The 27,725-nt window shown below is 41.0% G+C and overlaps 1 protein-coding gene across 1 annotated transcript; it reads right to left on the bottom strand.

Moving 5' to 3' along the window:
• Nucleotides 1-253: 253 nt before the first annotated feature.
• Nucleotides 254-23,413, bottom strand: NOC3L (NOC3 like DNA replication regulator). Its single transcript, XM_060241328.1, has 21 exons — nt 23,245-23,413; nt 22,023-22,230; nt 19,219-19,333; nt 17,669-17,826; nt 17,511-17,570; nt 16,992-17,119; nt 16,163-16,324; nt 13,951-14,044; nt 12,538-12,713; nt 12,223-12,351; nt 11,797-11,928; nt 10,992-11,072; nt 10,125-10,225; nt 8,830-8,902; nt 8,687-8,750; nt 7,787-7,858; nt 7,155-7,336; nt 4,231-4,359; nt 2,509-2,606; nt 1,417-1,501; nt 254-716 (listed from the first exon to the last, which is right to left on the bottom strand). The coding sequence occupies exons 1-21, from the start codon at nt 23,251-23,253 to the stop codon at nt 588-590; spliced, it is 2,385 nt and encodes a 794-aa protein (XP_060097311.1). The 5' UTR covers nt 23,254-23,413; the 3' UTR covers nt 254-587.
• Nucleotides 23,414-27,725: the final 4,312 nt, after the last annotated feature.

The following is a 27,725-nucleotide window of genomic DNA, read 5'->3' as shown; positions in this document are numbered from 1 at the left end:
AAACAAATAGACTTGTTCAAAGTTCTCATGGGCCCTTCTAGCTAAGACAAGACAAGTCTGAGGTCTTTTTAGAATCAAGTGATTAGCTAAATCTGTGGGGGTATAAAGATGATTATCTTTTGTGAACACAAAAAGTTTTTTCATGTTCATTTTTTTATAAAACTCATGCCACAAGAAACTATACTTTTCTTGGAACTACTATGTAATTTTTGCTCATTCTCAAAATGCAGTTGATCAAAGGCCAGATCAGAAATATTAGTCCACACTAAAGCAAACTATATATTTTACAAGTAAAACAATTTTCCAATAACCAATTCCTGTTAAAATTTGATAATACTGTACAATATTATACATACCTAAATAATACAGAATCAGCTAATCCTGGTTTCTGAACACAGAGTCAATTTATTCATTTTGTGTGTTCTGGGAACAGCACAATACAATTGCCATGACACCATGTTTCCTCCTTGCCCCAAGTCCTAGCATCCATAGTTTAAAAATAAAACTGGAATCTTGTTTGGAGCCAGTCACTGGGAATTTTGTATGTATTTTTTCTTTTAAATAGCCTACACAAGTACATAACAGACTTATGAAACAGATGCCTTTAAGTGTCTAGCAAAATCCGGAGTTTCTTGGACAGCAGCCTTTCCAAGTTCAGTCTGAAACAGTTCTCTCAAGTCTTCATTCAGAAAAGACTCTCCTCGTAAAGTTTCTCCCTGAAATTAGCAAGTATAAACCTTAAGGTTTTCATTGCACAGAAAGTATCTCCCACAACTGTTCAGAACTGGTGAGAAGAAACCTCTTCCACATTTCATAGAAAACCACGATGCAAGAAACCTGTCCTTTGAATGAAACTTTTTCCCTTGAGAGATCCTGTCCATCTCCCACCCCCATTCACTGGGAAGAAAAGAAGAATCAGCCCCTCACCTCATGCTGGATTGAAAGGTGCTAAGAAGGGATGCTTACAAGCACCCCCAAATCCAGGGAGGAGGTGTAAGGCTTGTTCTTTCCCTGAAACAGCAGGGCTCACTTTACTAGTGTCAGGTTAGGATACCTTTAGAAACAGCGACGCTCTCTCTGCCGTCTCAGCCTAGCACAAGATCCTTCTCTCAGGAAAAGGATCACTTGACCCTGTTCTTTGAAGGGACACAGGAGCTACAGGACTCACGTGTTGCCATTTCTAAGCTTGCCACAGTCTGGAGAGCAAGCTTCTCTGCCATTTTTATGGACTGGGTGGGGGAATGCACCAACCTCTCACTAGGCTGGGTGCCAGTGTGTCTTTTAACCATTTACCAGCTCAGCCAGCGGAAGACAGAAAGAATTAGTTGTGGGTGCTGGTGAAATAACAGATGCAAAGTTCAGTCAAATCTTGTAGTTCGCTAATTACAGAAATTAACAATACTGGAAAATAGGTACCTTTTTTCTTGATGTAACTGAAGCGATTTGTGGGTTGAAAGTCATTCCTTTAGTACTGTAGGTCTCAAAAAGTTCTGTAGGCAACCTATGGTATATGATATAGGAAAATTCATCTTAACAGACTATTTGAAGAGAATAAATTTGCAATTTACACACATTGCATTGAAAAAGAATGGAAAGTTGAACATTAAAAAAAAAAGCGGGGGAACATTTTAATCTTCCAGGGCATTCAGTTACTGACCTAAAAGAAGCAGTTCTCTTACAAAAGAATTTCAAAGGAAGATTAGAAACCTGAATTACAGCTGATTATGAAGCTGAAAACAATGCATCCTCCTGGACTGAATTGAGACAATAACCGTTTTCGCACACTGCTCACCTCGGAGTCACGTCCTCTTCACTGCGCAGCGTCTGCTCGGATTTCCCACCATCTGCGCCGGAGGAGCAGGAAGAGCCGCGGCTTCTGCGTCACAAATGGAAATCGCTAAAACCCAGTTTCCATTTGCGATGCAGAAGCCACAGCTCTTCCTGCTTCTCCGGCGCAGATGGTGGGAAATCCGAGCACACGCTGCGCAGTGAAGAGGGACGTGACTCCAAGGTGAGCAGTGTGCGAAAACGGTTTTAGATTTCTTCTCTCACTACCAATATTGATTTCTCCATGCCCACTACCCCTCTGCATATCACACCTAGTCCAATCACGCCTCCTATTGCCATATGCCAACTGAAATCCCTCCACTCTCCAAGATATAAGGGCAGTTGGACTTGCATTCTAGCTGTATCTGCAGAAGTGAGCAGTGACTCACGAGAGCTCATCCCCTGCCACAAATTTTGTTAGTCTTTAAGATGTTACTGGACTCCTCTTTTCTAGTGCTACAGACAGACTAACATAGCTATGTATCTCGGAAAAAAATGTGGAAAGATATGCAAATTTTATCCGTTCTCACTGATGGATACTACTTCACACTCAGGGTAATAACAAAAAAGTATGCTACAAAAGGAGGTTGGTCAGCCTTGTGGCCAAGAAACACAGCTGGGCTTTTGTTCTTGACATCTACACCCTTTAAAAACACACTCCACACAACTCAGCACTCCTACCTCCGGCTCAGTTCAGGCCCCAGAGCTCCTGATCCTTCGGACGGGGCACCTGCAACCAGATGGTCTGCAAATTTCCGGACAACTGGATGATAGTGTCTCTGAAAACATATTGGACAAAAGGAAATGGAGATATGCGTGTCTTTTAAGGGCACTACGTTTAGCCATTTGCATTCTCTCAGCTTTCAGTATCCTACTCACATGCAAGGCAAGTGTGATTGAGCAGTCTTGTACCTTTTCCAAGATGAAACTAAAAATGTCCCCATTTTATCTTTCAACAAATCTTCTGATCAGCAGTAATAAGACAAGCAGAACTTTGACAAACAACAAGCATTGCTAAAAAGCTTCGGTCTACAGATCAACAGTACTGAAGCAATCCAACCAATGCAAATTCACAAAAAACCCTCTTCAACTCCACCAAGAAAAGTTAATTTGTTTATTAACGTATGTATACTCCATCTTTCCTTTTGGATCGAGCTTGAAGTCTTCTTCCAGTCCAAGACACCTTCCTCCAACTTACATGCCTCTTCCATTGGCAGAAGAGTCAGCTGAATTGGAGGAAGGCTATTTAGACAACAGCTGGGTCCATTTAATTGAATCCAAATGCAACAGCAGTACACATACTTCTTGAAGTACCCTTAAACTGCGTTTATAAGCTTAGCCCCTAGGTAGGCTCTAGCTTCTTATTTTGGAGCCTGAAGCTCTTAAGGCTGGAAGAAAGATGGCAAGTTGCCATTAAGGCTGTCCAAGTTATAATGGCAGTAGAAGCTATGGCAGGGCTCAAAGGACATATGGCCACCCCAGGGAAATGTCATGTGCAGAACTTTAAAAATCCTTGGAACTCAGCTGACAAACCTCCCAGCGTCTTGCTGCTTTGGGTCTCAGAAACAGAGTGTGCCTGAAAAACTGCATCAGGAAGGTGTGCGTGGTCTGAAGGTTCAGATCAAAGCTGTTGCACAGTAAGTGGAGAAAATGGGCAGAACCAATTTGTAGGTCCAAATGTGCAATTGTATATTACTTTGTGAATAATCTAAGCACTGGGAAAGAGAACAAACATGGAAGTGTGCAAAACTGGAACACTGAGTTAAAAAAACAGCAGCCTCCAAATAAAAGTGAAAAAAATCTACATGATAGGAAATCTGAAGGTAGTACTCAATGTGCACTGAAAAACATCATGTGATAACAGCAAAAACAGAACTGAAAACTCATTAAACTCTTTACCCAGTGCTACTATTTGCCTTGCAGGAAAAATACACCTTATAGGCACCCTGCCAGTTGTAAATAAAAGCCTCAGGAGAGAAGAGGAAGAGGAGGAGATTGGATTTATATCCCACCCTTCACTAAGAGTGGTTTATAATCTCCTTTCCCTTCCCTTCCCCTCCCCTCAACAGGCACTCTTTGAGGTAGGTGGGGCTAAAAGTGCTCTTTCAAGAACTGCTCTTAAACAGAACAGCTCTGAGAGAGCTATGACTAACCCAAGGTCACACCAGCAGATGCATGTGGAGGAGTGGGTAATCAAACCCAGTTCTCCCAGATAAGAGTCCATGCACTTAACCACTACACCAAACCAGCTCTCCAGTTTGGAGAGGGAACACTATTCAGGTTATAAAATAGAATGAGAATCTTGATGTTTAATTTGTGCTAAAAATGGTTTTATGAAAACAAGATTTCCTTGGAGAACACCACAAAATAAAGCACAATGGTGTCAACCAGTGCGAGACTCACCCGTAGAACATGCAACTCCCACAGACCTGTATTCTGAGCATTGCAATATTCTGGCTCTTCCAGTTCTGGAAGGTAAAGTCCGCTTCCTTGAGACTCATTGTCTAGCAGCAGGTCTGTCTTTGGGAAAGTCTTTAATGCCACCATACAAAGGGAGAAAGGAGAAGAAAAAACATGTTCAATACACAGTTATTGTGATATTTGTCTGATATAACTTAAAAATCATGCAGAAAGCTTGGAGCATATTAAGTATATACATGTTGCCTGTTGAAATTCATAGGCACTCTCAATATAGAACAAACCCAAATAAACCATACCTTTGTAGTCCATATGAACTGTAATAGTTTGATAAAGGGCATGGCTACCCTTAATGTAATGTGACACTAGGACCAGTTTTCCCTATCCCATCACAAAGATATTTTAATTCTTTTATTTTGAGTCCCCACAGATGCCTAAACAGTCTAGCATATAAATATTTTTTAAAAAATTCCAGATGCACACAAGCTATCATTTTAAATCATAACACAGATTTTATTTTTAAGCCACCATTTTGAAACACCAGTCAAAACAGTGTTCTAAAAACTAAAAATTAACTTCAAATGCTTCTTGAAATTAAAATTTTACTTTAATTCCAGGAAGGTGAAAGCAGAGCTGGCCAGGCAGGCTGCTCATGAAAGAGAAGTCTGAAACAGGCACCTTGTGGTTGAAAATGCCCAGCTCCTTGCTCTTGCTGACCTTACTAAATAAAGAAGGGGTGTGCAGCAGGGCATCTGAGAAGGAGAATGAGAGGGCATGCCTTGACTCCTTGTTATAGATGAGACCACAAACAGCTTTAGACATTGGGATTTTCAGTTGTCCCCATATTAGTACCAGTGAATATTCCCCTCCAGCTCCTTCTATCACTAATGGAGTGTATTTTGAGCTAAATGAAACTTCTGAACAATTAAGACGATGACTGCAGATTTGTACCCCACCCTTCTCCCTGAATCAGAGACTCAGAGTGCCTTACAATCTCGTATATCTTCTCCCCTCACAACAGACACCCTGTGAGGTGGGTGGGGCTGTGAGGATACTCACACAGCAGCTGTCCTTTCAAGGAGAACTCCTGTGATAGCTGTGGCTAACCCAAGGCCATTCCAGCAGCTGTAAGTAGAGGAGTGGGGAATCAAACCTGGTTCTCCCAGATAAGAGTCCACATACTTAACCACTACATCAAAGTGGCTTCATGCTTACAGCACGTCACATTAGGTCCAGCCTGGAATAAACTGAAGCAAGCATCACAAAGGCCAGGCTGGGATTTTTTAGGAAAAAATTCTCCATTACGTGTTCTGTAAGACTTTGGTCGGTCCAAACCAAAAGAACTACTGAATCCTAGAGAACATGTCTGCTATAAGCAATCCAGAACATTTATTATCGAGCCAATCGTGTAGCCATAGAACAGAAAATATAGAATCATTCCCACATCTGCAAATCAGAAGGAAGATACAACACTTGGAGGGAAAAAAACCCTGATCATTCAAGGAGTTTTAAAAAATTCATTAGCAGTATTAGCATCCAGTTTTTTAGGTTTATATTTGTTATTTCAAATTCATAGTGAGTGTATAGCTACTAGGAAGGGCTGGGGTTATAAAAATACCACTGTTATGAGCAAATATAAAGTGTTTAAAAATCAATAGTAAAACTACACAAAGGTAGGTGTTGTCATGCCTACCTTATGCACACGTGGTAGTACTGCAACCAAAAGGAACATTGTGGACAACAGTAAGGATACTGCTGATTATATTACACCATTAAGGCCATTAATAACAATCGTGACCTTACAGAACTTGTTAAAGAACATCATGACACCCTAGTGGATAATTACTAACAGCAGCCCAAATCCTTTTGGCAATGCACTGAGAAAAGAATGAACTGCCAACAAGAACGGAACTTATGCAGGATATGGCAAAGCACAATGTGCCTAAATCTTTTTCTTCCAAATGATGCTGAAAGGGCACAAACCATTCAGCAGCTTTGCTGCCTCTCCAATGACACATGGGGGCACTGAAACAATATACAACAAGCAGTTTGAGCTTAAGGCTTGTTTAAGTCATGCTTGTTGACCATCGCTTGTGTAATATAAGTACAGAGACAACAAAGTACTCATAATGAATAAAGAGCCTAGGGTGAACCTCACAGGCCTACAGCACTTCCCGAGTTCCAATTTCTGGGATCCAAGCTAAGAACAAAGTGATGATAAAACAATGCCACCAACTCTGCCAGGTGATTCCGGATACCCACAATAACTGCATCAACAACAGCAGAATCTGCAGGCACTACCCTGCCCCTGCCCTGGTTGCCCACCGAAGAGAAAACTGAAGGAAATGGGTGGGAAGGGTATGCTACAACAATCCCACTTTTTTCTGCTCCTGACATGAATGAAAAAGGGTCAGCCCCAGAATGACTGAAAGCCAGTTTGGTGTAGTGGTTAAGTATGCGGACTCTTATCTAGGAGAACCGGGTTTGATTCCCCACTCCTCCACTTGCACCTGCTGAAATGGCCTTGGGTCAGCCATAGCTCTGGCAGAGGTTGTCCTTGAAAGGGCAGCTGCTGTGAGAGCCCTCTCCAGCCCCACCCACCTCACAGGGTGTCTGTTGTGGGGGAGGGAGATAAAGGAGATTGTGAGCCGCTCTGAGACTCTTCGGAGTGGAGGGCGGGATATAAATCCAATATCATCATCTTCTTCTTCTTCTAAACATCAAGCCAACAGAAACAAACCAGAACTTGGGAGGTGTGGGGTTTTTTTGGGGGAAGGGGGAGAATAACACTTAAAATTGTATAACAAGGTATGAATTTCAATTGTATTCATTCATTTCAGTTCCCTGTACAGCAATGCCCACAAAGGTGCAAACTGGCCAGAAGATTGCACATATTATTGAGAACTTACATGCATTAATGTTCTGTTGGCTGCCAAGATGCTAATGCTGGAGTTTGGAAGGACATGGAGAGCTAGTGTGGAGAGGCGCTTTATGAAAGCAAGCGCCCTCTGTTGGGATATTTGTTTCCTGCGCCTCATGAACATCACATCCAGGCACTGTAGAACTATTGCTACATCATCATTGGTTGCTCCTGAAACACAGGATGCTAAAAAATTAAAACCCATGCTGCAAACATAAGAAATCTCCCAGAAAGACTGAAGGCACCCCCTAATTCTCCTGTGTTTCCTTTATAGATACTAGGTAGTTCTGGTTTCAATAAATAACACTTTTTCCACAAATAGGAAATACTGCAGAGTTCCTTGAAAGAGCTGCAAGGAAGGTTAAGTTCTTCTCTCTGCTAAAAAGCCAGAACAGTACACTCTACACAAGTCTACTGATACCATGCAGTTTCAACCCAACCTTCCACTTATGTATACAAAGCTAGTCCTGAGATTTTTGCCAAACAAGAACCAACTATGAAGAAAACAGCTGGATGCAACTACAGCACCTCAGTTTCTTTGCATCCTGTGCAAAAATATCCTTGGTACATGGATAAAATCACACATTTTCCATATTCAATAAATCCAAAATAAGGAATTACCTGCATGCAGCTTAAATAGTGTCTTGTATATGTGCGTGTAGAACTTCAGAGGGTCAATATTAAGAACATCACCTATTCAAAATGGAGCACCAATTAAAATTAGTTCCATAGCTGACAATATTTGTTAAGCATTTCACATTTCCTCCAAGCGGTGAGAAGTCCAGACCAGGACCAATGCTACAGGGGCTGACCTCCAATGGATAACAGCATGCTGAAGAAATGTGGTGTCCTAATAAATTTTTGTTTTAATTACAGATATACAGCAAAATTTATTGGATTGTAAGCAGAATACGAGCAGCAGCAAAGCTATGATCCTGCCAATCCGTACACTGCCCAACAGACAACAGCGGCATGCGCAACTATCCATGGGGGTTTTTTTGTTCAGTAAACTCCAGCAACAGACATTCAGCCTGTCACAAGTGTGTCCTAATTCAAATTAGAAAACTTTGTTTGTAGCTTTATAACAGTAATACTTCCTTCAAGCCACATGGTGGTCATAGGTCCTTGCTTCTCAGGATGCAAGGGACTCATCTGCACACACAAAAGCAAAACAAAACCCAAACGACAAAAGAAAACGATGCTCTAATCAGGACATTATTTTTGCTAAGCTCACCATAGACGAGCCCTAAAAACTGTTTGTGTTACAAGGACTGAGTCCTAGAATATGTGAAGCAGAAAACTTGCTTGCTGTTTTATAACCATCCCGTGCCCCCACAATCTGACGGGTGTCACATTCCCAAGGCTGTAGTGAGATTCCAAGCTATTAAAAACTCTCATTACATTTCTGATGACCCAGGAAGTTTAATGAGGACTATAGTGAACTATAGTGATAGGCCCATACGGGCTAAGCAAGGGTGCCAAACTCATGAAAATCAAGTCTAATTTTATAAAGAGGCCTACCTTGACCAGACAAAATGTGAAAGGCGGAAAGAACACAGTGCAAGCTCTCTCTGTGACTTAGCACCTGGAAATACAAAACATTTCAATCAATCACTAACACAGATCAAGGATTATTTACCTTATTAGGCAGGAAATGAACTTACCTCAGACATGATAAGAGAATGCAGGACAACCAAAAGGTCATCGAAAAACTCCAGATTTATTAGGTGAGCGAATCTAAAATTGAGAGAGTAATGTTTGTGACTCTACCGAATACCTACCGGTCTTATTTGAATCATTCAATTTTAAGAACATTCTTAAGTGTAACATTCTCAAAGGTCATGTTTCTGCAGATTTCTGCGCTCTGGTCAGATGCCACAACTGCAAAGAATAGCATTCCATGTCACTAGTCAAGGTCTGACTGGAGACTCACAGTAGCACTGAGTAATTATCCATCCGCACTCTAACACATACAGATGTGATTTTACAAAAGCATTTGTTCATGTTTATTAATAGGCTTTCAATTTTTAAGGGAAAACACTGGTATAAGCACAAGAGAGATGAAAATGAGTTGAGAGGTATAACTTCAAGCTGAACAGTCAGAAATGAACACTGTAACAGAAAAAAACACCACCTACAAATGGACAGGTGTCACTTTTAGGAAATTGGGTTAGATCCAAACAACTGTGAATGTCATTCTGGCTACAGAATGGATTTTTTTTTCACCTTCTCCTTCATACTGCACCTCCAAAAAAAAGGTACCTTGGGGTACAAGAAAGCCTTGGAGACAGACAGGTGGGCTGTAGTGGGAAAGGTATTCACACATGTGCGCACATGATCTATGGAGAGAGTATGTTTCTCAGACTGCAGAGTAACTCATGGTCTCTTGTAATATGTTAATGTTGGAGATACAACAGTAATCAAATCTTCCCGATTCAGTTGGAGTGAGTGGAATTTCTGGGCCCCGCTCTCCAGTGTGACTGAATGCAGATTTAACAGCAGGTCATGTTCTAAGTAACTTGTCACACAGATCTTGCAAATATCTCAACAAGGTTTGTTTTAAGATAGGTGATAGCAGGTAGTCATTTCCTTAAAAGTAGTATTTGTTTTTAAAGTTTTCTGTTCAGACAAACACACACACACTTAAAAAAAAAAACATTGGTTTCAGGATTTTACATTAAAAGGGCTTAAATGTTCTATAAATAATAACAACAACAATAATAATAATAACAACAATAACAATAATAACAATAATAATAATAATAGTTGGTTTTATACCCCACCATTCACTACCAAAAGAAATCTCAGAGCAGCTTTCAATCACCTTCCCTTCCTCTCCCCACAACAGACACCCTGTGAGGCAGGTGGGGCTGAAAGAGCTTTGGGAGAATGTATGTATAATTTTCCTATTAGCGTGATGTGTCCAGTTAGTAAGATAATTAGAACTCAAAATTCTTACTTTGCAAGACCTTCCAGCACAGCAGGCAAGAGGGGAGACTTCTGAGCTTTTTTCAGGATTCGGAAGTAAGTTAAAAAAACAATATTCAAGATCTCTGTATGCTGCAGTGGAAAGTACAAACAAATGAAAACATAGGATACTCAGGCTTCACTTTAAAGAAACTGAACTTACAGGCATGACAGGTTCCTGTGGATTCCCTTTAGGTGTTAATAACACTTAAAGAGAAACCACAGAAATTTTAACCCACAGAAAAATTTAGCCCAAAGACCTTTTTGCAACATCCTAGTGGCTCAATATTTTTAATTAGCAGCTCACAGCATTATGAATAACAATGACTCGGTGACTAGAGTTTAGTCTGCTGCTGCTCACATTACACATTCGAGCATTCAACGACAGAACAAGATATTAATTTTAAAGAAGTTATAATCATGCAATGCTAAAAGAAGAACTTTTGCTCCCAGCACATGCCCCTTTCGCCTATTCTATGCTCAGAAATACTTAATTCCTGACCAGCCTTGATCAAGGAAACAATCTGGAGTTCAGCCTTATGTTTGGCAGATTCTATCCACAGTCTTCTCATACAACTCCAAATTTACATCCCGCCCTTCTCTCTGAATCAGAGTCTCAGAGCGGCTTACAATCTCCTATATCTTCTTCCCCTACAACAGACACCCTGTGAGGTTGGGTGGGGCTGAGAGAGCTCTCCCAGAAGCTGCCCTTTCAAGGACAACTCTTGCGAAGGTCATGGTTGACCCAAGGCCATTTCAGCAGCTGCAAGTGGAGGCGTGGGGAATCAAACCCGGTTCTCCCAGATAAGAGATATGATATTCAGTATAATACCCACAGAAAGAGGGAAAGAAAAATTACCAGTTTCAGTTTTTTCTCAGTACTCTCAGAGGCTTCCACTTCTAGGAGTTCTCGCTCCAGTTTCTCTTCTGCTTTCTTCCACTGAAAATGCACAGACCCTTTAAATAAGGTGACAAATACTCTGACAAGACTGAGATTTTTAATTATGGATGATAGGAGAGGCACTTTTTTCTAATATTCTACAAACCTTTTGATAAAAGGATGGCTGGTTCAATTAAACATTCAGCACCCAACCCACAAAGATGAAACTGAATTGGGAGGGAGGGGGAAACAGCTCAAAGCTGAGGCTGTATTCAGATGTGACAACGGACTAAAGCTAGGAGCCTGGCTTGCAGGTGGAAACAAACTCCAGTCTGCAAAGGCACCTGTGTTTGACCATCACAGCCAAACAAAGCTTGTGCTGCCAATATCTGCACATCAGAAGGAGAAGGAGCGAATACAGGCACAGTAAACAAGCTATATATTTATGTACAGCATTGACAGATCTTTCATCACCCTACTTTAAAGTATTCACCTGCTTACAGACCTACTTCAAGCACATCCACAATGATTAACAGCTGAGACAAATAATGGGCAGGACCTAAAGAATTTGTATTAAGTACACCAAAAACTCAATTGGGTCACTTTTTCTTCAAACAGTGGACTCCAATTCTCAAAGTCCCAAGTTTCAAGGGGGATTGGCCATGTGACATGGGGAAGTGTTTAAGTAACAACCTCAAACTCCCTGTGGGAACAGAACACAGTTTGATGGAACCCCTGAATTTTCTAAGGAAACCCCTGTTCACACAGCATAACACGACTGTACCTTTCTTTGCATCCTTGACAAGTTTTTCCTTTTTTCTTTATAAGACATGAATCTCTTTTTTGGTGCAATGTCTTCTGCATCTTTTTTAACTTCTACTTCCTTAATTCTCAGATGAAGAAGTGTCATTAACACCTAAAGAGAATCCACAAGCATTTATTCCCAAAACTTTATTAACAGTACAAACCTACCAAAATGCAAGCAAGAGGCACCAACTTGAGCTAATGTATCTCTCACACATGAGCATAGCTGCCACATTATGGATAAGCAATAAGGAAACAGAACAGTTAACACTCTTGGCATAAATAAAACTTTTACTTGCAAACATATGTTCTTCAAAAGAAAACAGCAAATATTTAAGGTTCAATACTGGAAGACGTGCCCCCCCCCCCAATCTTTGCACTACCCTAGCCCTTTTATGAAAGTTACCTCAGGCCTAACATCATAATTCCGGCTTTTCACGAGGCCAGACATTACTTTCACAACACCAATGGAGGCAACGCCGAGCTTATCTTGCTTGAAGAGGTTCTTTACTGCCTCACAACACATTTCAGAAATCTGAGAAGTCAACAGTTTTAAGTTTAGGGTTTCTGACTACATGAAAAAATTTATTTCCATCATAAAAATGTCTTAAGTTTTCAGCACACATTTTTATTCCACTAATGGCTACTTCAGAGTGAGATGCAACTACTTTCAGCATCAAAAGGGCAGCCAGTACTGTCAAAGCCAATATGGGGGACCTACCTGTTTTGAAGCATCATTCATGAGTGGTACAATAAGGACAATAATGTTATTGTGGAAGTTGAAGTGAGGCAGGGACACCAGCAGCTCACACAGGCACTTCACAGCCACCTCTGCAAGGCCTTTGTATGCCTTCAGGGAAATCACATTGCTTTTCTTCAGCTTCCTTTGCTTCCAATCTAGGCAAAAAAGGGCAACATTATAGCTCTTCCCCCCCATCAGCCTCCCTAATTACTAATAATCTGATCAGTAAAAGCAACTGCATGTTTCTTTGCACATCTCAAAAGAGGCTGACAATTAACACATAAAATTATATCTTTTTTCACTCATTGGCTCACTGCAGCCTTTTTCCTTCTGTCTGCTTTTTGATCTGAAAGATGACTTAACTTGGAAATACTGACAAAATACTGGTTTTCTATTCATCCATCTACCAAGATGGGGCTTCACAAAATTATTTCCTGGAGCACATAAGACAATAATTAAGCTGCACCTAGAAGATAATCTGTCTATCTGAAAGGCAGCAATAAAGTGACAATAAAAAATAGAGAACTATAAAAGGATATTGCAGCTTGAGTTAGGCTTTTGGCCAATATATCCTCACGGGGCATTTAGGTCAAACTCAGCACTAATTATGCTATTAATGTAAAAGAGATGGTAAGAGATAGTACTTTTTAAGTTCAGCACGCACACTGTATTTTTGTTTCACTTATAAAGTCTCCCAAATTACAAGAATTTGATTAATCCTCGCTTGTAAAAATGGCTTTAAACTTTTTTATAATTTCACAGTGCTCTGGAGTAAGACAGTAAGAATGGTACCCCAATCCCCAAATAAGGACATGTTTCCATGGTTGCTGGCTCCATTCTCAGGATAGGATGGCAAGGGTGATTTCAGATATCTCAAACTAGAAAACTGGGTTTTCTTTTCACTGATAGCCTACGAGTTTTTAAAAAGGTACATTTAGCCCCCTAGTGGCCAAGGGAAAAATATGGAACTGCCATTCTGATACAGATTATTTATTAGTCTAACAACTATAATGGGTAATAGCTAAAACCAATCTCAAACTGGAGGTTAGGGCCTGAGGGCCTTTTGTATGCTTTCAATTAGGACCACTCTCCACACACAATTATTTCCTGCATGGAGATTATTATAACACAAGAAATTTGTATGTAGATCACATGTACTCTGCTGGTTTCAGCTTTCCTTCAGTTACATACATTCAGTGTACTCCTGCAGAGTAGATGAGTGACCTAAGGAATCACAAAAACAGAGCAGAAAAAAACACAACAAGCACAGCTGCCTCTAAGTGTAATCAGCAGCTATACTGAAAATCTATGAACAATCCATTTTAGTTTGCCTGTTCTTTTAAGGAACAAGACCATGCCATACGTCCCCCACCCTCCAACCAAGTGACCTACCTTTCACTGTTTGCTCCAGATTTTCTAAATAAAATCTGTATTGGCTCACAAGGCCTTCTTCAAATTCTCTTAATTTCTGAGTTTCTTTTCTAACCTGTGAACAAAGAGTTTGGGGAAATATTTTACCATAAATTTATCATTTCCTAACAAATACAAAGCATTTATAATTTCAAACACTATCTGAACTTCAGACATTAAAACCTACTTAATAAATAAATAAGCAAGATGTCCAAGTGGCACCTTCTCTTTTCCATGAAACCACTGAACAATTCCCCAAGGAAAAATATTTCCTAAAAAGTCTCTGATGCAGACACTGAAAACCGTCAGTAAACCATACAAGTAAGAAGCAGAAACTGTTCATTACCTCTAAGGTAGGGGTATCAAACCTACAGCCTGAGGGCTGGAATCAGTCTGCCCAGGCCTTTAATCTGGCCCTGCAAGTGGGGCTCTCTTCTCTCCCCCTCTTCATTGTTCTGAGCTTGAGCTGCCTCCGGCTATAGAGAACAGAGGGCAGGGCTGCCATCTGAGAGTAAGAAGCAGAGGGCTGGGCTGCCAAACTTCCTGGCCTCCGTAATCCTCCTAACAAGCAGGGGCTGATGGGGGACCCCTTCTGCTGTGATCCTTGTGCTTCTTTTTTATTTTAAAAATTGCTTTGCAAAATCCCACTATTCCCCCTTTCCAATTTAGAATAATAGAGTTGGAAGGGACCTCCAGGGTCATCTCGTGCAGGAAATTCACAAATACCTCTCCCCACACACACCCTAGTGACACCTGCTCCACACCCAGAAGATGCCCCCCTGCCCCCCCCCCCCAAAACCTCCAGGATCCCTGGCCAAACTGACCTGGAGGAAAATTGCAGCCAGTATTGCAAACTGTATTGCCAAAGTGGCAATACAGTATTTCCCTGGACATGTAAGAAAGGGCCACGAGAACTAAGCAGAGATGCAATACTCCCTGCTCACCTTCTCATGATTTGCCTAAATTCACAGACTCTGTCAGGAAGTTCTTCCTAATATTTAGTCAAAAACTCTTTTGATTTAATTTCGACCCGTTGGTTCTGGTTCAACCTTCTGGGGCCACAGAAAACAACTCCACACGATATGACAGCTATTCAAGTACTTGAAGCTGGTTATCATATCACCTCTCAATCCTGTCCTTTCCAGGCTAAACATACCCAGCTCCTTCAGCCTTTCCTTGGAGGACTTGGTCTCCAACTTAGGGCAGGCACTTTTTAAGGGGGGTGGGGGTGGGTGGGACCAGCCTAAGTTAAAATATAGAGTTCAGCAAACTCTACTCCAGTTTTGCAGAGAAATATTAGTTTTAACAACCATCCCTCCTAATGTGGGGCTCCAATGCAATAACTGGTATAATATCTTAATTTTGTTTGTTTGTTTCCTTTATAAAGTTTCTATCTCCGGTACGTGGCATTACATTTTATGACACACATGGCCTGGCTGACCAAAGTCCCATTTAAGTCAGATCCATCCTTCCTGAGTCTGACACCTCTGGCTAAGGTTGTACAGTATAGATGCCCCACAAATTTGTGCTTCCTGAGTTTGCAATGCATGCTGCAGCTTCTTGCAATGCTGACCTTCAATACAAAAGTGAGCATTACAGATCCTATTTCTTATCTGATTTGAGCTGTGCATTTGACCTAGAGACATCATTTTCTGTCTTCACCTTGTGGTACCCGCAGCTGACTGATGTTCCCAGCAGGCAAGTGAGTTTCCCACTCCACCTGTCTCCCTAGTACTCTGAGTGTAGTTCTGACAGCACTTACAGGAACTCAACACTAAATGAGAGGCTAGGAAGGAGAGACTCTTTTCTGCTCACCATGTGGAGGCTAGCTGCAGCCAGCTATAGCCAACAACAACAACAACAAAAAATCAGGAAAAGAATGAGAATGACATCCAAGTCTTTCCAAGTTTGGAAATGGGCTTGGCAACAGTTTATGAATTTGCTGAGGTTTCTGCACATAATTCATCTTCCCTGAAACGAAATATAAATTGGGCACAAGGGAGTGAGTTTCAGGGGCCTCCTGTGACAAAAAATCATGTGCTGTGAAAAAAGGCCTCTAAATACATGCAGAGAAATAGTTTCACTGACATATAGTGATTCATTTTTCTCTCTATTCAAAAAGTAAGTAGACCCACCCTCCCAATGTTACACTGAACCATAGTTAAAAATACTATTTACATTTCTGTAACCTCACCTTTGTGCTTTTTTCAGTCACAGTTAAAGGCCTGATTTTGTAAGATGGAGTAATATCTCTGAATATCTCCATCAGCGAAATCATCACTAGCTTCCGTACAATCACAGCCACATTGGGATCCTGCTCCATCAACATTGAACGCAGCTCCTTCAGCTTCTTTATCTGCTCAAGGACAACATATATACTCATGAAATATAGGTAATCGCATACGTGGCAGATATAGGTAATCATAAAAAATATCCTTGTTACCATAGGTAAGGACTGCCAACAACCACTGCCAAGACTAACTATGGAAGAACACTCAGAACCCAAAGAGACAACCAGCTTTTGGATACTGATATATTCTTTTAAAGCAGGACTTTTTTTGAGCAGGAATGCACAGGAATGCAGTTCCGGCTGGCTTAGCATCAGGGAGTGTGGCCTAATATGCAAATGAATCTCTGCTGGGCTTTTTCTAACAAAAAAAGAGCCCTGTTTTGAAGTATTTAGATACCACCTCTGTACAAATTTGTAACTGAGGCTCTTTACACTATGCATGCAACAACTGAAATATCATCCAACAGTAAAATGAAATCTAAGAAAAGAGAATCCCACTTCCAATCCACAAACAAATTCTGGCAATTACGCTAAACATGTGGGATACAAGGCATAACAGGTATCAGGCAGAATCATGACAAGTACATCTTATAATCCAATGATTTTAACTTCCCACCATAATTGTGAGATATACACTAGACTGGGTTCCGGCTGCGGAGAAAGCATTCCAAAAACGAAGTTTTATTTGAGATTTTTAGTTAGCAGATTTCAGAGCAGATCTAGCATCACCTACATTATTTTCTGGATCAGTCAAGATGGCAGATGCCAATGCAGCTATGTGTATCTTCTTCTCCTGTAGCTTGTTTCTCCTATGAACTAACAGTTCTTCAGTTGTGAGAACAGGCAAAGGTTCTTCAACAGCTGGTGACAAAGAAAGACAAAAGTTTCCTGCTAGTCAGTTTTTTAATACTTATACATATATGTACACTTGTAAAAATTTTGTTCATGTGCTTGTGGCATTTCCATTAGGAGCTCGCAAGAGCAGATATTTGGAAGAGAGTTAAAGATGTTGGTATCCCCACCAAACTTTTTCTAAGTCCTTAATTGTAACATCTGGAAATAATTTAGGAGTAATTCATTCCTTGATAGAATCCTATCTACTTTGCTTACTGGGTTCAGTAATTCAGCAAGCAAGCAACTTCAAGATATTTCTAGATAAATTAAGTACTTATATTGAACTATTCTGAGAAAAAGTAACATTATCTGGATGAAAAAAATCCAACAACTGACTTTAAAAATAAAAGGCATTTACCTTGTGTCACTACTGTGGGTTCGTCTAGTTCGCTCTCATCCTCTTCCTCTTCCTCAACTACTGTAAGGGGGGGAAAGCATTATTTAAAATTCACCTCTACCAGCACTCCAAGTCTTTAAAAACTGACTGCTTGCTTGGCAATCCCAATTGTGCCTCACCTGGCTTTTCCATGGTCTGTGGAATAATTCCATGTTTGTCTTTGATGGGAAGCAGATGAATAAGTTCTTTCTCAGGCTTGGTTTGCATGTGCCTGGGCATCTTCTCATATTTCTCAATCACACTCTCATGCTTCCGTTTCTTGGCATGAACAGGTTCACTGCACAGGGTAAGATTCAGGAATTTATTACATATTATACACAATTCCTTAAGAGCTCTATACAGACCCACTTATATTGAAAACATTCTTCTCCAATTTATCATTACTTAAAAATGCCTCCATTCAACTTTTTTTAAAAAAATAAAAATTGGTGACTCACCAGCCACTGAAAACCTTTCAGGACACCATGGTTTGCACTGGGGACTATGCAGATAACATTTCCTTACAAAGCGTTACCATTACAAGGATTATTTTTAAACAACATTTATACCTCACCTTTCTCCCCAATGGAACCCAAGATGGCTCACATAATTCTTCTCTCCTCCATTTTATCCTCAGAACAACTCTGTGGAGTAGGCTGAGATGAGGGTGTGTGACTGGCAGACATTTCTAATCATTTTTAAACAAACTTACTATATGACAGCGAGGTCAGCTCCACTCCCTCCAGCCATACAGAAATACTGATTGATACATCTAAGGATAAGAGCTAGATTCCACTCCAGCAGCACTTTAGAGACCAACAATATTTTCGGGGTATAAGCTTTCGAGAAACAAAGCTCCATTCATCTGATATGAGATGTCTGCACAAATATGTTATGGTATAAATACATAATTGAAGCCTAAAACTGTCTAAGAAACCTACTCATTGCCATATATTTCCATGCCTCCAGTCACCATCCTAAACACACCCAATGATCCATTATCTACAGCCAGTCAAGCCCTACGCTACAGCTGCATCTGTTCCAATCCCTCAGACCAGGGCTTCTTTTTGTAGAAAAAGCCCAGCAGGAACTCATTTGCATATTAGGCCACACACAACACCATTATTTGTATACTAGGCCACACCCTGATACCATTATTTGCATATTAGGCCACACACCCCTGACACCAAGCCAGCCAGAACTATGTTCCTGTGCATTCCTGCTAAAAAACTCCCCGCATCAGACAGAAATTCTCACCTGCAGGATCTACAACAGACTTTTTTGGAACTACAATACCCACATGATGTAGTAAGGAAACAAATTAAGACAGACGGATAGACTCATATCCAAAAAAAGGAAACTTTGACTCAACAGCTTATACCCTGAAAAATCTTGTTGGCCTCTAAGATGCTATCTAGCTGTTCTATTGCAGATCAACAGAGCTACCCTTGGAAATTAGGGATAGTAAAGTACTAAGAGAAAACAGTGCTAGCCCCAGAAGAAAGAACTTTTATCTATAAAATCATCTTAAATCTGACAAGAAATCTCAAGACACGTGACTTTTGGAACACTGAATAGCTTTATAAATTCTTTGCAGCAATGCACACTAAATTAATTCTCAACAAACTAGGAAATTGTAGTGTTGAAACACTTGCAAAAGTCCCTCTAACGTGATACAGCTGACTCTTACCTGGAAGACAAATCTCTTGTTACAAAAGATGCCTTCTGAGCCAGTTCCTCCATTAGTTTCAGATCATCTTCATCCATCATATCAAGAGGAAGTGCTCCTTCTTCTTCCTCTCTTTCTGCAGAGGCAAATGTAAAGAATAACTATAAAGACACTGCAATTAAGGTAGACTGAAATATGCCATTTTGTTTAATCACTGGGCTCCATGGATGGGAGTGGGCAAAGAATTCAACTGTGGCACAGTTGGTAAGATTAATGTTTATAATCGTACACTACCTTTATATTCTTACATTGCATTAATAGTAACATAGCCAACTCTTTCAGTCTACCTCAGAAATCAATTCTCCATCCACAAACAGAGGACTTAAAATATTAAAGCCACTAACTGGTGCTGGTCTCTCAGGCCAATTATACCAACCAGGATTCAATTCTCATTTTCAAAAGGATAAGCATTTTTAACTTTTTAGATTAAATTTGTGAATCACCCAATCCCCACCTAAGCATGGTTTTGGGTGATGTACAGCAAAGATAATATAAATACATAATTAAAATATAATAACTACAGAACTAACACACACATAAAAAAATACCTAAAGGACTTGAAATAGCTTAATTCGGTTTTCAGCTTCCCAGTCTGGACTATACCATGACCTCATAGATGGGAGTGGGGGAGGAGAAACACAGAAGGGAACAGGAACTCAGCTAGCTAAAGGGACTTTTGTCCTTCATCATTAATAACAGTGGAGGCATCTCTGGCTGTTGACCCTTGTACAATCACATTCTAAGTTGCACTGAAGATCATGATAGCCCCCACCTTGCCAAAGACACTTGCTGCATGACTCTAGGCCAGTCACACACTCAGCCTCACAGGGCTGTTGTGAGAACAGCAGAGAGGAGAACCATGTAAGTTGCTTTGGGTTCCCATTGGAGAGCAAGGAGAGGTATAAATGAAGTCAATAAATACATTAAAAAACTGAAGATCCTGTTGCTTGCACATCATACCTGTAAACTTTCCAGGAGCACCTGGCAGGCAGGATACAACATTTTTGATGAAATGGATTTTTGGCCCAATCCAACAAGATTAAGGAAGTTTATACATGCCAAGTCCCTGATCATGAATATTAATATTCAAGGAAAGTAACTTGATTAAATTTATGCAACTTTTCACTAACTTGTATGGACAAACTCTACACTTTTGAGGTTCAAATTACCATTTGCCATGCCATTAGTGCAGTTTTCTGGTGGTAATATAGTTATTTATAGCGGTAATTAGAGGCGCCCCGATGCCCCATGGCACCCTAGGCAGACTCCCTGTCTGGCACCCCCCCCCCAAGCACCCCCGCTCCTCCTTCCCGGGAGGAGTCAGTAGCAGCGGGGGTCATCCTTTCAGCACGCTCTTCCTGAGGGCCAGTGAGTGCGCCCCGCCCCCGCGGCATGGTTTTAGCTGCGTTTTGAGTGTTCGGCCGGGGGGGGGGGTTTAAAGAGCCGGAATCAGTGCTAGAGCTGGTTCCAGCGTTGAAAATGACACCGGGGGGGGGGAAGGGTCCAAACTCCAAAGGGAAGAGGAGGCGTGGCAGGGGGAGGGGGTCGCAGAGCCACGGCAGGGATGGGGGACACGCGGAGCCATGAGCGGAGGGGTGAAGGGAATGGAGGGGTGGGTGGCGGCAGCAATGGTGGCAGGCTGTGGTAGCAGCGGGGGAGGCAGGCAGGCAAACTAGGTGCTTGCCTGGGGCACCAGGAGGGGGGATGGGGGAGCCCAATTTGCTACCCCCACCCTACCGGCGCCCTAGGCACCCATCTAGTTTGCCCAGCAGGAGGGCCGGCCCTGATGGTAATATAATTATTTATCCTTTAAAACGTAAATGCTGCCTTGTCAGAGACCTACTTACTTCCAGGAGAGTGATGGCAATTTTCACATTACTTGTATTACTTTCTTTAGCTGCAGAGGATTGTTATCAGCTTCAAAACTTCTTACAAATTCAAGTATTTATTAATTTGTTTCCTCATATTTATATTCTGCTCTCCCTGCAAGCAGGCTCAGTACTATCAAGCCATAATCAAAACAGTGAAAAGAAGGTTCAAATGGGAGGAGTAAATCACTGATAATCCTGGATGTGACCTATGGAACTTATACTACCTATCAAGCAAAATTTCAAGGCACCACAAACGTCTTCATTTGCAGATGTATTTATGGTCTACCCTGTATTCAAGACTTTAGATGCAGTATATTATTTCACAATGTGAAAAACAAAATTGTGTGAATATTGTATTCTTGAGTAAGTATTTGTAAAAGAAAAGGAAACTGTCAAGCGCCGATATTTCTTAATAACCAGTCCTTTGTTTTAAATCAAAAGGAGGTTTATTGTTAGAAACTCAGGAACTGTACCAAGAACACAAGCCTTGGGAGTAATGACGTACAAACAGTTACATAGTTGCTATATAGGATATCATCAAAGGTTACCATACAGATGCATATTTGAGTCACGGGTTCAAAGGTTACTAAACAACTATCTATTTTACTACTAAGGAATTTTAGACTATTGGAAACATCAAACATTCTCACACTACTCTGGGAAGAGATAAGGGTTGTCTGTGTGAAACTGTGGGAGAGGCAACTTGAAGGTAACATCAGACAGGCTATAGCATAAACATCCTAGGGCCAGATGGATTTATTACTTGCCCACTAGCTGTAAATAAGGGGGGGGGGGGAGAAATGGAGAGCTGGTGACCTGCTCTGTCTAGAAAAATGCAGTACAGAAATGAGCGCGCTTGACAGAAATACTAAATCCCATACCCTGTTTTCTCACCTGGTTGCCTTTTCTTATAAACCTCCAAAGGTACTGGTGTCTTTGCTGCAGCATCTCTGACAGCCTGCCTGAGCTTCCTTTGTTCTTTTCGGTACTTCTTAGCAGTGCTCTGCTGCTTATATTGTTTGTTTTTAAATTTGTTTTCAAGTTTTACTTTACTTGTTTTCAACAACTTGCGGAAGCTTGGGACCCGTTTGGTATTTTTTCTCTAGAAACAAAGAAAGTTAGTTGACCTTTTATATCCATTTGTGAGACTTCTTATTTATATCTTACTTCAAGGCTTTTAAAACCAATGAAAACAAAGCAATAGGAACAACAAGAGGAAGAGTTGTTTGTCAAACTGAAGAATTCACTGCTTCGGCAGCACTACTGAACAAACATCACACATGGATGCAGAATTAGGATTGATAGCCCAAATCTGGATCACACCACAAGTTTTACCTTCTAACAACCAGTATTGTTAACAGGTGTGAATGAGAACAGGGAAGAGTTGTGAGTAGAGCTCGTATTTTGGAAAACACTATGCAAGCAAGATAATTAATGTACGAAGCAAAAAAAACAACACAATTGCATGATGCTGAAACAACAAATACTCTGTGTGAAGTGTCCATATTTATTCTGGCTAGCTCTCATATAACAACATAACTTTTCCCATTACAATCTTCCCTTCCAACAGATCCTGACAGATCTCTTCGGAGAGTGAAAGCTGAAGTCTACACAAGCTCTTCCCCAGTAATTATACAGCCATTTAAGCCTATGGAGAGGTGGCGGCAGCATTTAACTTGCTTACCGCCCGTTCCTGATGCTTTATTCTCGACAGTTCAGATATTTAACTGTATTGTCCCGAGTCGCTTTCAAGTGCTGGGCAATGCAGAAAAGCAAGACCCATTATGCTTTCTGTTCCCGCTCCTTCCTAAGAAAATACGTCCCTCAGACTTCTCCCCTTCACAGAGTCGCAAAAAACCCATTCACCTAAAAAAACAATTCACCTAATTTCATACTCCTCCCGCCTCAGTTCTGTAATATAAACCTTCATTCCCTCTCTCCTTTATTTTAGCCTTCCTGTAACACTCCTTTCCGCATCGCACCGGCGTGTCTCGTCGAAACACGTGTCATGCTCTCCAAAACTGCCCCCAACTACTCTCCCCGGTGCTCACGAGAGGAATTCCTGCCCAAACACACCGGCGCTCGGACCTCCCTCCCCCGGGTCCCCCATCCTCACCGGCTTCATGGTGACGGAAGAGCCAAAGAAAGGAGACGGTCCACCAACTTGCAAACACCCCTCAAACGCGCGAGGCAGCCGAACTCGCCGCCTCCACCCAATGAAGACCGGAAAAGCGGTGCATACAAAGCGGTCCCCTCTACTTACCCACAGCGGCCTCTACTGGAACGGAGGGGAAAGGGAAATCGCCGGGGATAGCATTTGGGAGCGGCCGGCCGTCAGTCGCCTGTGGCTCCTCACACGAACCGGCCTGATAAAACCGGGCACGCCTCAATTCCCCTTCACGTACAGAGGAATTAAATCAGAGAGAGTCGTTGTGGGGCCTGAAAGGTCAACGTCTTTTTATTGTGACAGAAGAGTCCAGCACTTTATCAGATGCGTGAAGGATTGTGTTGAGTTAGACAAGCATGTTTACAAAACTACAAAAAGTAGAATTGGGTGGGCGCAGTTTCCCAGGGCCAAGAGTTTAACATTACAGAGTCCTGATGGGGAAAAGCCAAGGGCAACAGCAAATGGTTCGTTTACTCTTTATACCCGATTTTTACCCAATGAGGATGCCAAAAACTTAGGACTGTCTCCCCTCTTCCATTTTCTCCTAAGGGTAAAAGGTACAAGCTGAATTGACAGAGAATCCACTTCAACATTACAGAGTTCTGATGGAAAAAAAGCCAAGGGCAACAGCAAATGGTTCATTTACTCTTTATACCCGATTTTACTCCCCAGTGAGGATGCCAAAAACTTACGACTGTCTCCCCTCTTCCATTTTCTCCTAAGGGAAAAAAATTACAATCTGAATTGACAGAGGTCCTCATGGATCCCACCAAACTCCTCCAAATCCAGGATCAAATCTCATGTCAAAGCCAGGCCCCAGACTGAACCGTAAGAAACAGATCCAATATTTTGTGGCACAACTATGGCACTAAAAGCATGGATCCAAGGCATGCATCGTGTAGTCATGATTTTTTTTTAGCTGCATGTATGACCCAGTTTGTAATTTCATTGTTTGCTGCTGATGTAATACCATATTTCTACGTTGGATCTATACTTATGTCTAACTTGCTATGCTTATTTAAATTTCTGTAAAATATATCTCTTCATATTGATCTTATCAATTTATGCTGTGTATTCCAATGTGCGTTTCAGTGACAAAGGCAGACCCAAGTTGCTTGTTGGCTTTCCTTCAGAAGCCAACAAGCAACGGAGGGACTCCTGTGGAACTTTATTATTGAGTCTTAGTACTCTATTTGGAAAGTTAAGAGACTGTGAGGGGTCCTCCCTGAAACACTGTATTTGAGACTCTTGTTTGGCTTTAATTTCTGATTGTATGAATGTATGCCTGCTTTTGTAGGCTGTTCATTATATGACACAATACAATTTACTGAATTTTGTATAAACTATTCAAGAGTGTGTGTCTTGCACAATATTGTTGATATTTTTGTATTCCATATATTGTGCTGCCATTGTTCTTTTGCATTGCTACTCTTCTCTATAGCTTCATATGTTTTCAAGTGAAGAGGCTTGACCTATCCCAAGTTTACAGTAAAAACCTAAGAGCCTTTATGGATCAGGCCAAAGGACGAACTTGTTCACCTTCTGAGAAGCACGCAACCGTAAACAAAGCACAGTTCTGTCAGTGGCTTCTGGCTGTGGTGACTAAAAGGAACCTCCCCATTCAGAAGCACTAATCCTCTGAATCTCAGAGCTGTGAAGCAACATCAGGGGAAGGCATCAGCCTCTGTGCCCTGTTGTTGGACCCTAAAGGAACTGGTTGGCCATTGTGTAAGATAGGATACTGGACTGAATGAGCCACTGGTCTGATTCAGCAGATCTCTTCCTAGGTTCTTGAAGTGAAAAAATAAAATAAGTCAGGCATGCAGGCAGTTGCTATGGCACCCCACACCCTACAACTGGCATTCAGCAATACACAGCCTATTCATTTACTAACAGTGTGCCTTTCTCCTTGAGACTCAGGGTGGATTACAAAATGGGGGGGGGGGTCAATAAAGCAGACTTAAGACATACTATAAATGATGCAACAACTGGAGTACAAAAATTAGAAAACACAATACAAAATAGACAATGCACCCTATAAGTGCAGTAAATTACAATTCTATTCCCTTTATGAAAGCACCCTCTTGACCAATTCAATTTGCTAATCCTATTTCCTTTACTTAAAATGCCCCCTTGTGAGCACACAAGATTAATTTAGCCATCATGGCAAATAGCTGTTGATAGAAGACAAGAAGAGCAGCTCTTGCACATGAGATTTAATTGATAAAGAATGCAAATCAACCTGCTCAGTTTCTCTTTTGTATCCTGTTGTACATTAGCACACCTCCGGTGCAAACAGTGCAAGAGAGGATCAGATATGCGTTTTCAGCATCACATGCTAAAATAGTCCATATCTCCTGGGGGTGCTCTACACCTGTTGAGAAGGACATGCATACTTAAGTCTTCATGCAGTGCTTTCACTAGGCTCTTAAAGCTGACTGTGATTACTACTTTGGCAGCAGTAATTGTTGTGAATTTGTCAAAATGGTGTATAAAAGTGTAGCCAAGATGGACATCCAGGTAAGGCCTTATGATCTACCACCAGCAATAAATAGATATACTCAATCTGCTTGGCTGATTTGGGGCTGATAGATTACACTGGTGACAAAAATAGGATTGGCCAGTATTCACACTCCGTAAGTAACAGTGCAGCTGCTTTGAGACACAGAATGGCTTTTTATGGATCATTAAGGAGTTGGATTCAGAAGCATGGATCCTCATTATTTTTGTGTTGTGTCACCCCAAACTCACCATCAAACCACATATCATGCCCAAAGCCATCATGGTACCGCTAAACTCATGGATTCAGTGAAACATATAAATATCAGATTAGGTAACACCTCATTGGGTGATAGCATGACCGTATGATTGCTAATTGAGGATGAGATATCTGATTAACTGTTCTTATACCAAAATACCAATGTGTGTTGAATCTTTAACATATGGCAAGGCTCCCCTTTTGTTTGCTGCAGCCAGCTTACACCTGCTCCTCTGGAATCAGGTACTAAGGGCATTTGGGTAGGAGCACAGACCATAATCTGAACCCTGGTCTCAACACACAAAACAAGGCAGATGTCCTTTTAAACCTTCATTTATAGCCTGCTTCTCTTACTGAAACTCAAAGCAGATTACAAACCACACTTACATATATAATTGTTTCTCATCACTGTACAGCTCCCCATTTACCCTGCACACTACTGCCAATGAAAACACCGTCAGGTGACATAGAAGCCTTGCTTTGGCAATATTCAGCATGAATCAGCTTGATGTCACAGTCATCCAGTGAAGTCCATATACATAAACTCATCCTTACTGAACCATTCTAAGTGAAGCTAAGGGCTTCCATGCACATTCATGGTCAAAAATGCTGATGTTGTATTCTCCTCCCCTTCCCACAAGTACCCAGTGTTAGTCAAAACAAATTTTGGGTATTTATTTTGAATTTGTACAAATACAGCACTTGTATTTTGTCAATTCTGATTTGGTTAAAAACTAGATCTCAAACTCTTCTATGTTAGAGCAAATTTGGATGCTAAAGGACTTCATTGATAAAGGAAGTGGTGGGCTGACAAACTCTATGGGACATAAAGTTCCAGATGCTGAAGTGTACACCCATTCACAGGTGTTGCATGAACCCTATACCATTGTAATTGTACCCACCTGCTGTTTCTGCCCCCTCCCCAAACTATAAGTATGCGTTGTCTGATAACTGCATATAACAATGTTAATGCTCATGCAATAACAGAAATTTCAATTAAATCTCTATCAGCAGCTGTTTGATACACTCTGGAAGCTAATACAGCAACCATAATTTGCTAAAGGCACCATGTGTCTATTGTTTTTATCCACTTTTTTGTGCAAGCACAGCCCTGAGCAGCCAATGACATCCACAGAACTGAGAGACAGACAGAATTTCAAAATGTTTTCTTCCATAAGCAATATATTTGAGCCCAGATGCAAACAACAGTACAGAGATTAGACTAAAATTAAAGAAAGAGTGTTCCTATGTTGCTGAGTGCAACAGGAAACTTTTTTGAGAACCTTTATTTTGCACATGAAATGGCAAATATTGTGCTGCTGGTCAATCTGTTTGGAAGATTCTCTCCATAGCACTAGTATTCACAACACAGGAGGCATAGCTTCTCATCCAGTGCAGAAAGGTCTTATTCTATAGCCAGCAGCGATTCTTCTGTTTAAGCGAGAAATGTTTTTTTTGGCCTGACCTTGATAAGAAGAACCAGTTAATGTTTGGTGCAGTTTTAAAGTCTTCAGAGAAAGTTTTTATGAAGAATTAAAAGTCTTACTGGTTTAAAATGTTCACCCAAGATATTAGCTCCCATTATGCACAGGAGTGATTCAAAATTCTACAGTCATTTATTCCTTTGTATTTAACTGATAAGAGTTATTTCAGACACAATAAAGATCAAGTA

This window comes from Heteronotia binoei, chromosome 6, assembly GCF_032191835.1.
Source record: "Heteronotia binoei isolate CCM8104 ecotype False Entrance Well chromosome 6, APGP_CSIRO_Hbin_v1, whole genome shotgun sequence".
Lineage (NCBI taxonomy): Eukaryota > Metazoa > Chordata > Lepidosauria > Squamata > Gekkonidae > Heteronotia > Heteronotia binoei.
This window is presented reverse-complemented; position numbering and strand designations above follow the sequence as displayed.

Bases quoted from the DNA above. Each gene is read 5' to 3' on its own strand.
- NOC3L (XM_060241328.1), bottom strand. The intron at 14,045-16,162 runs GTGAGGTTACAG...CTTTGTTCACAG, and splicing joins TGACTGAAAAAAGCACAAAG to GTTAGAAAAGAAACTCAGAA. The intron at 8,751-8,829 runs GTAAGTTCATTT...TTGTATTTCCAG, and splicing joins ATTCTCTTATCATGTCTGAG to GTGCTAAGTCACAGAGAGAG.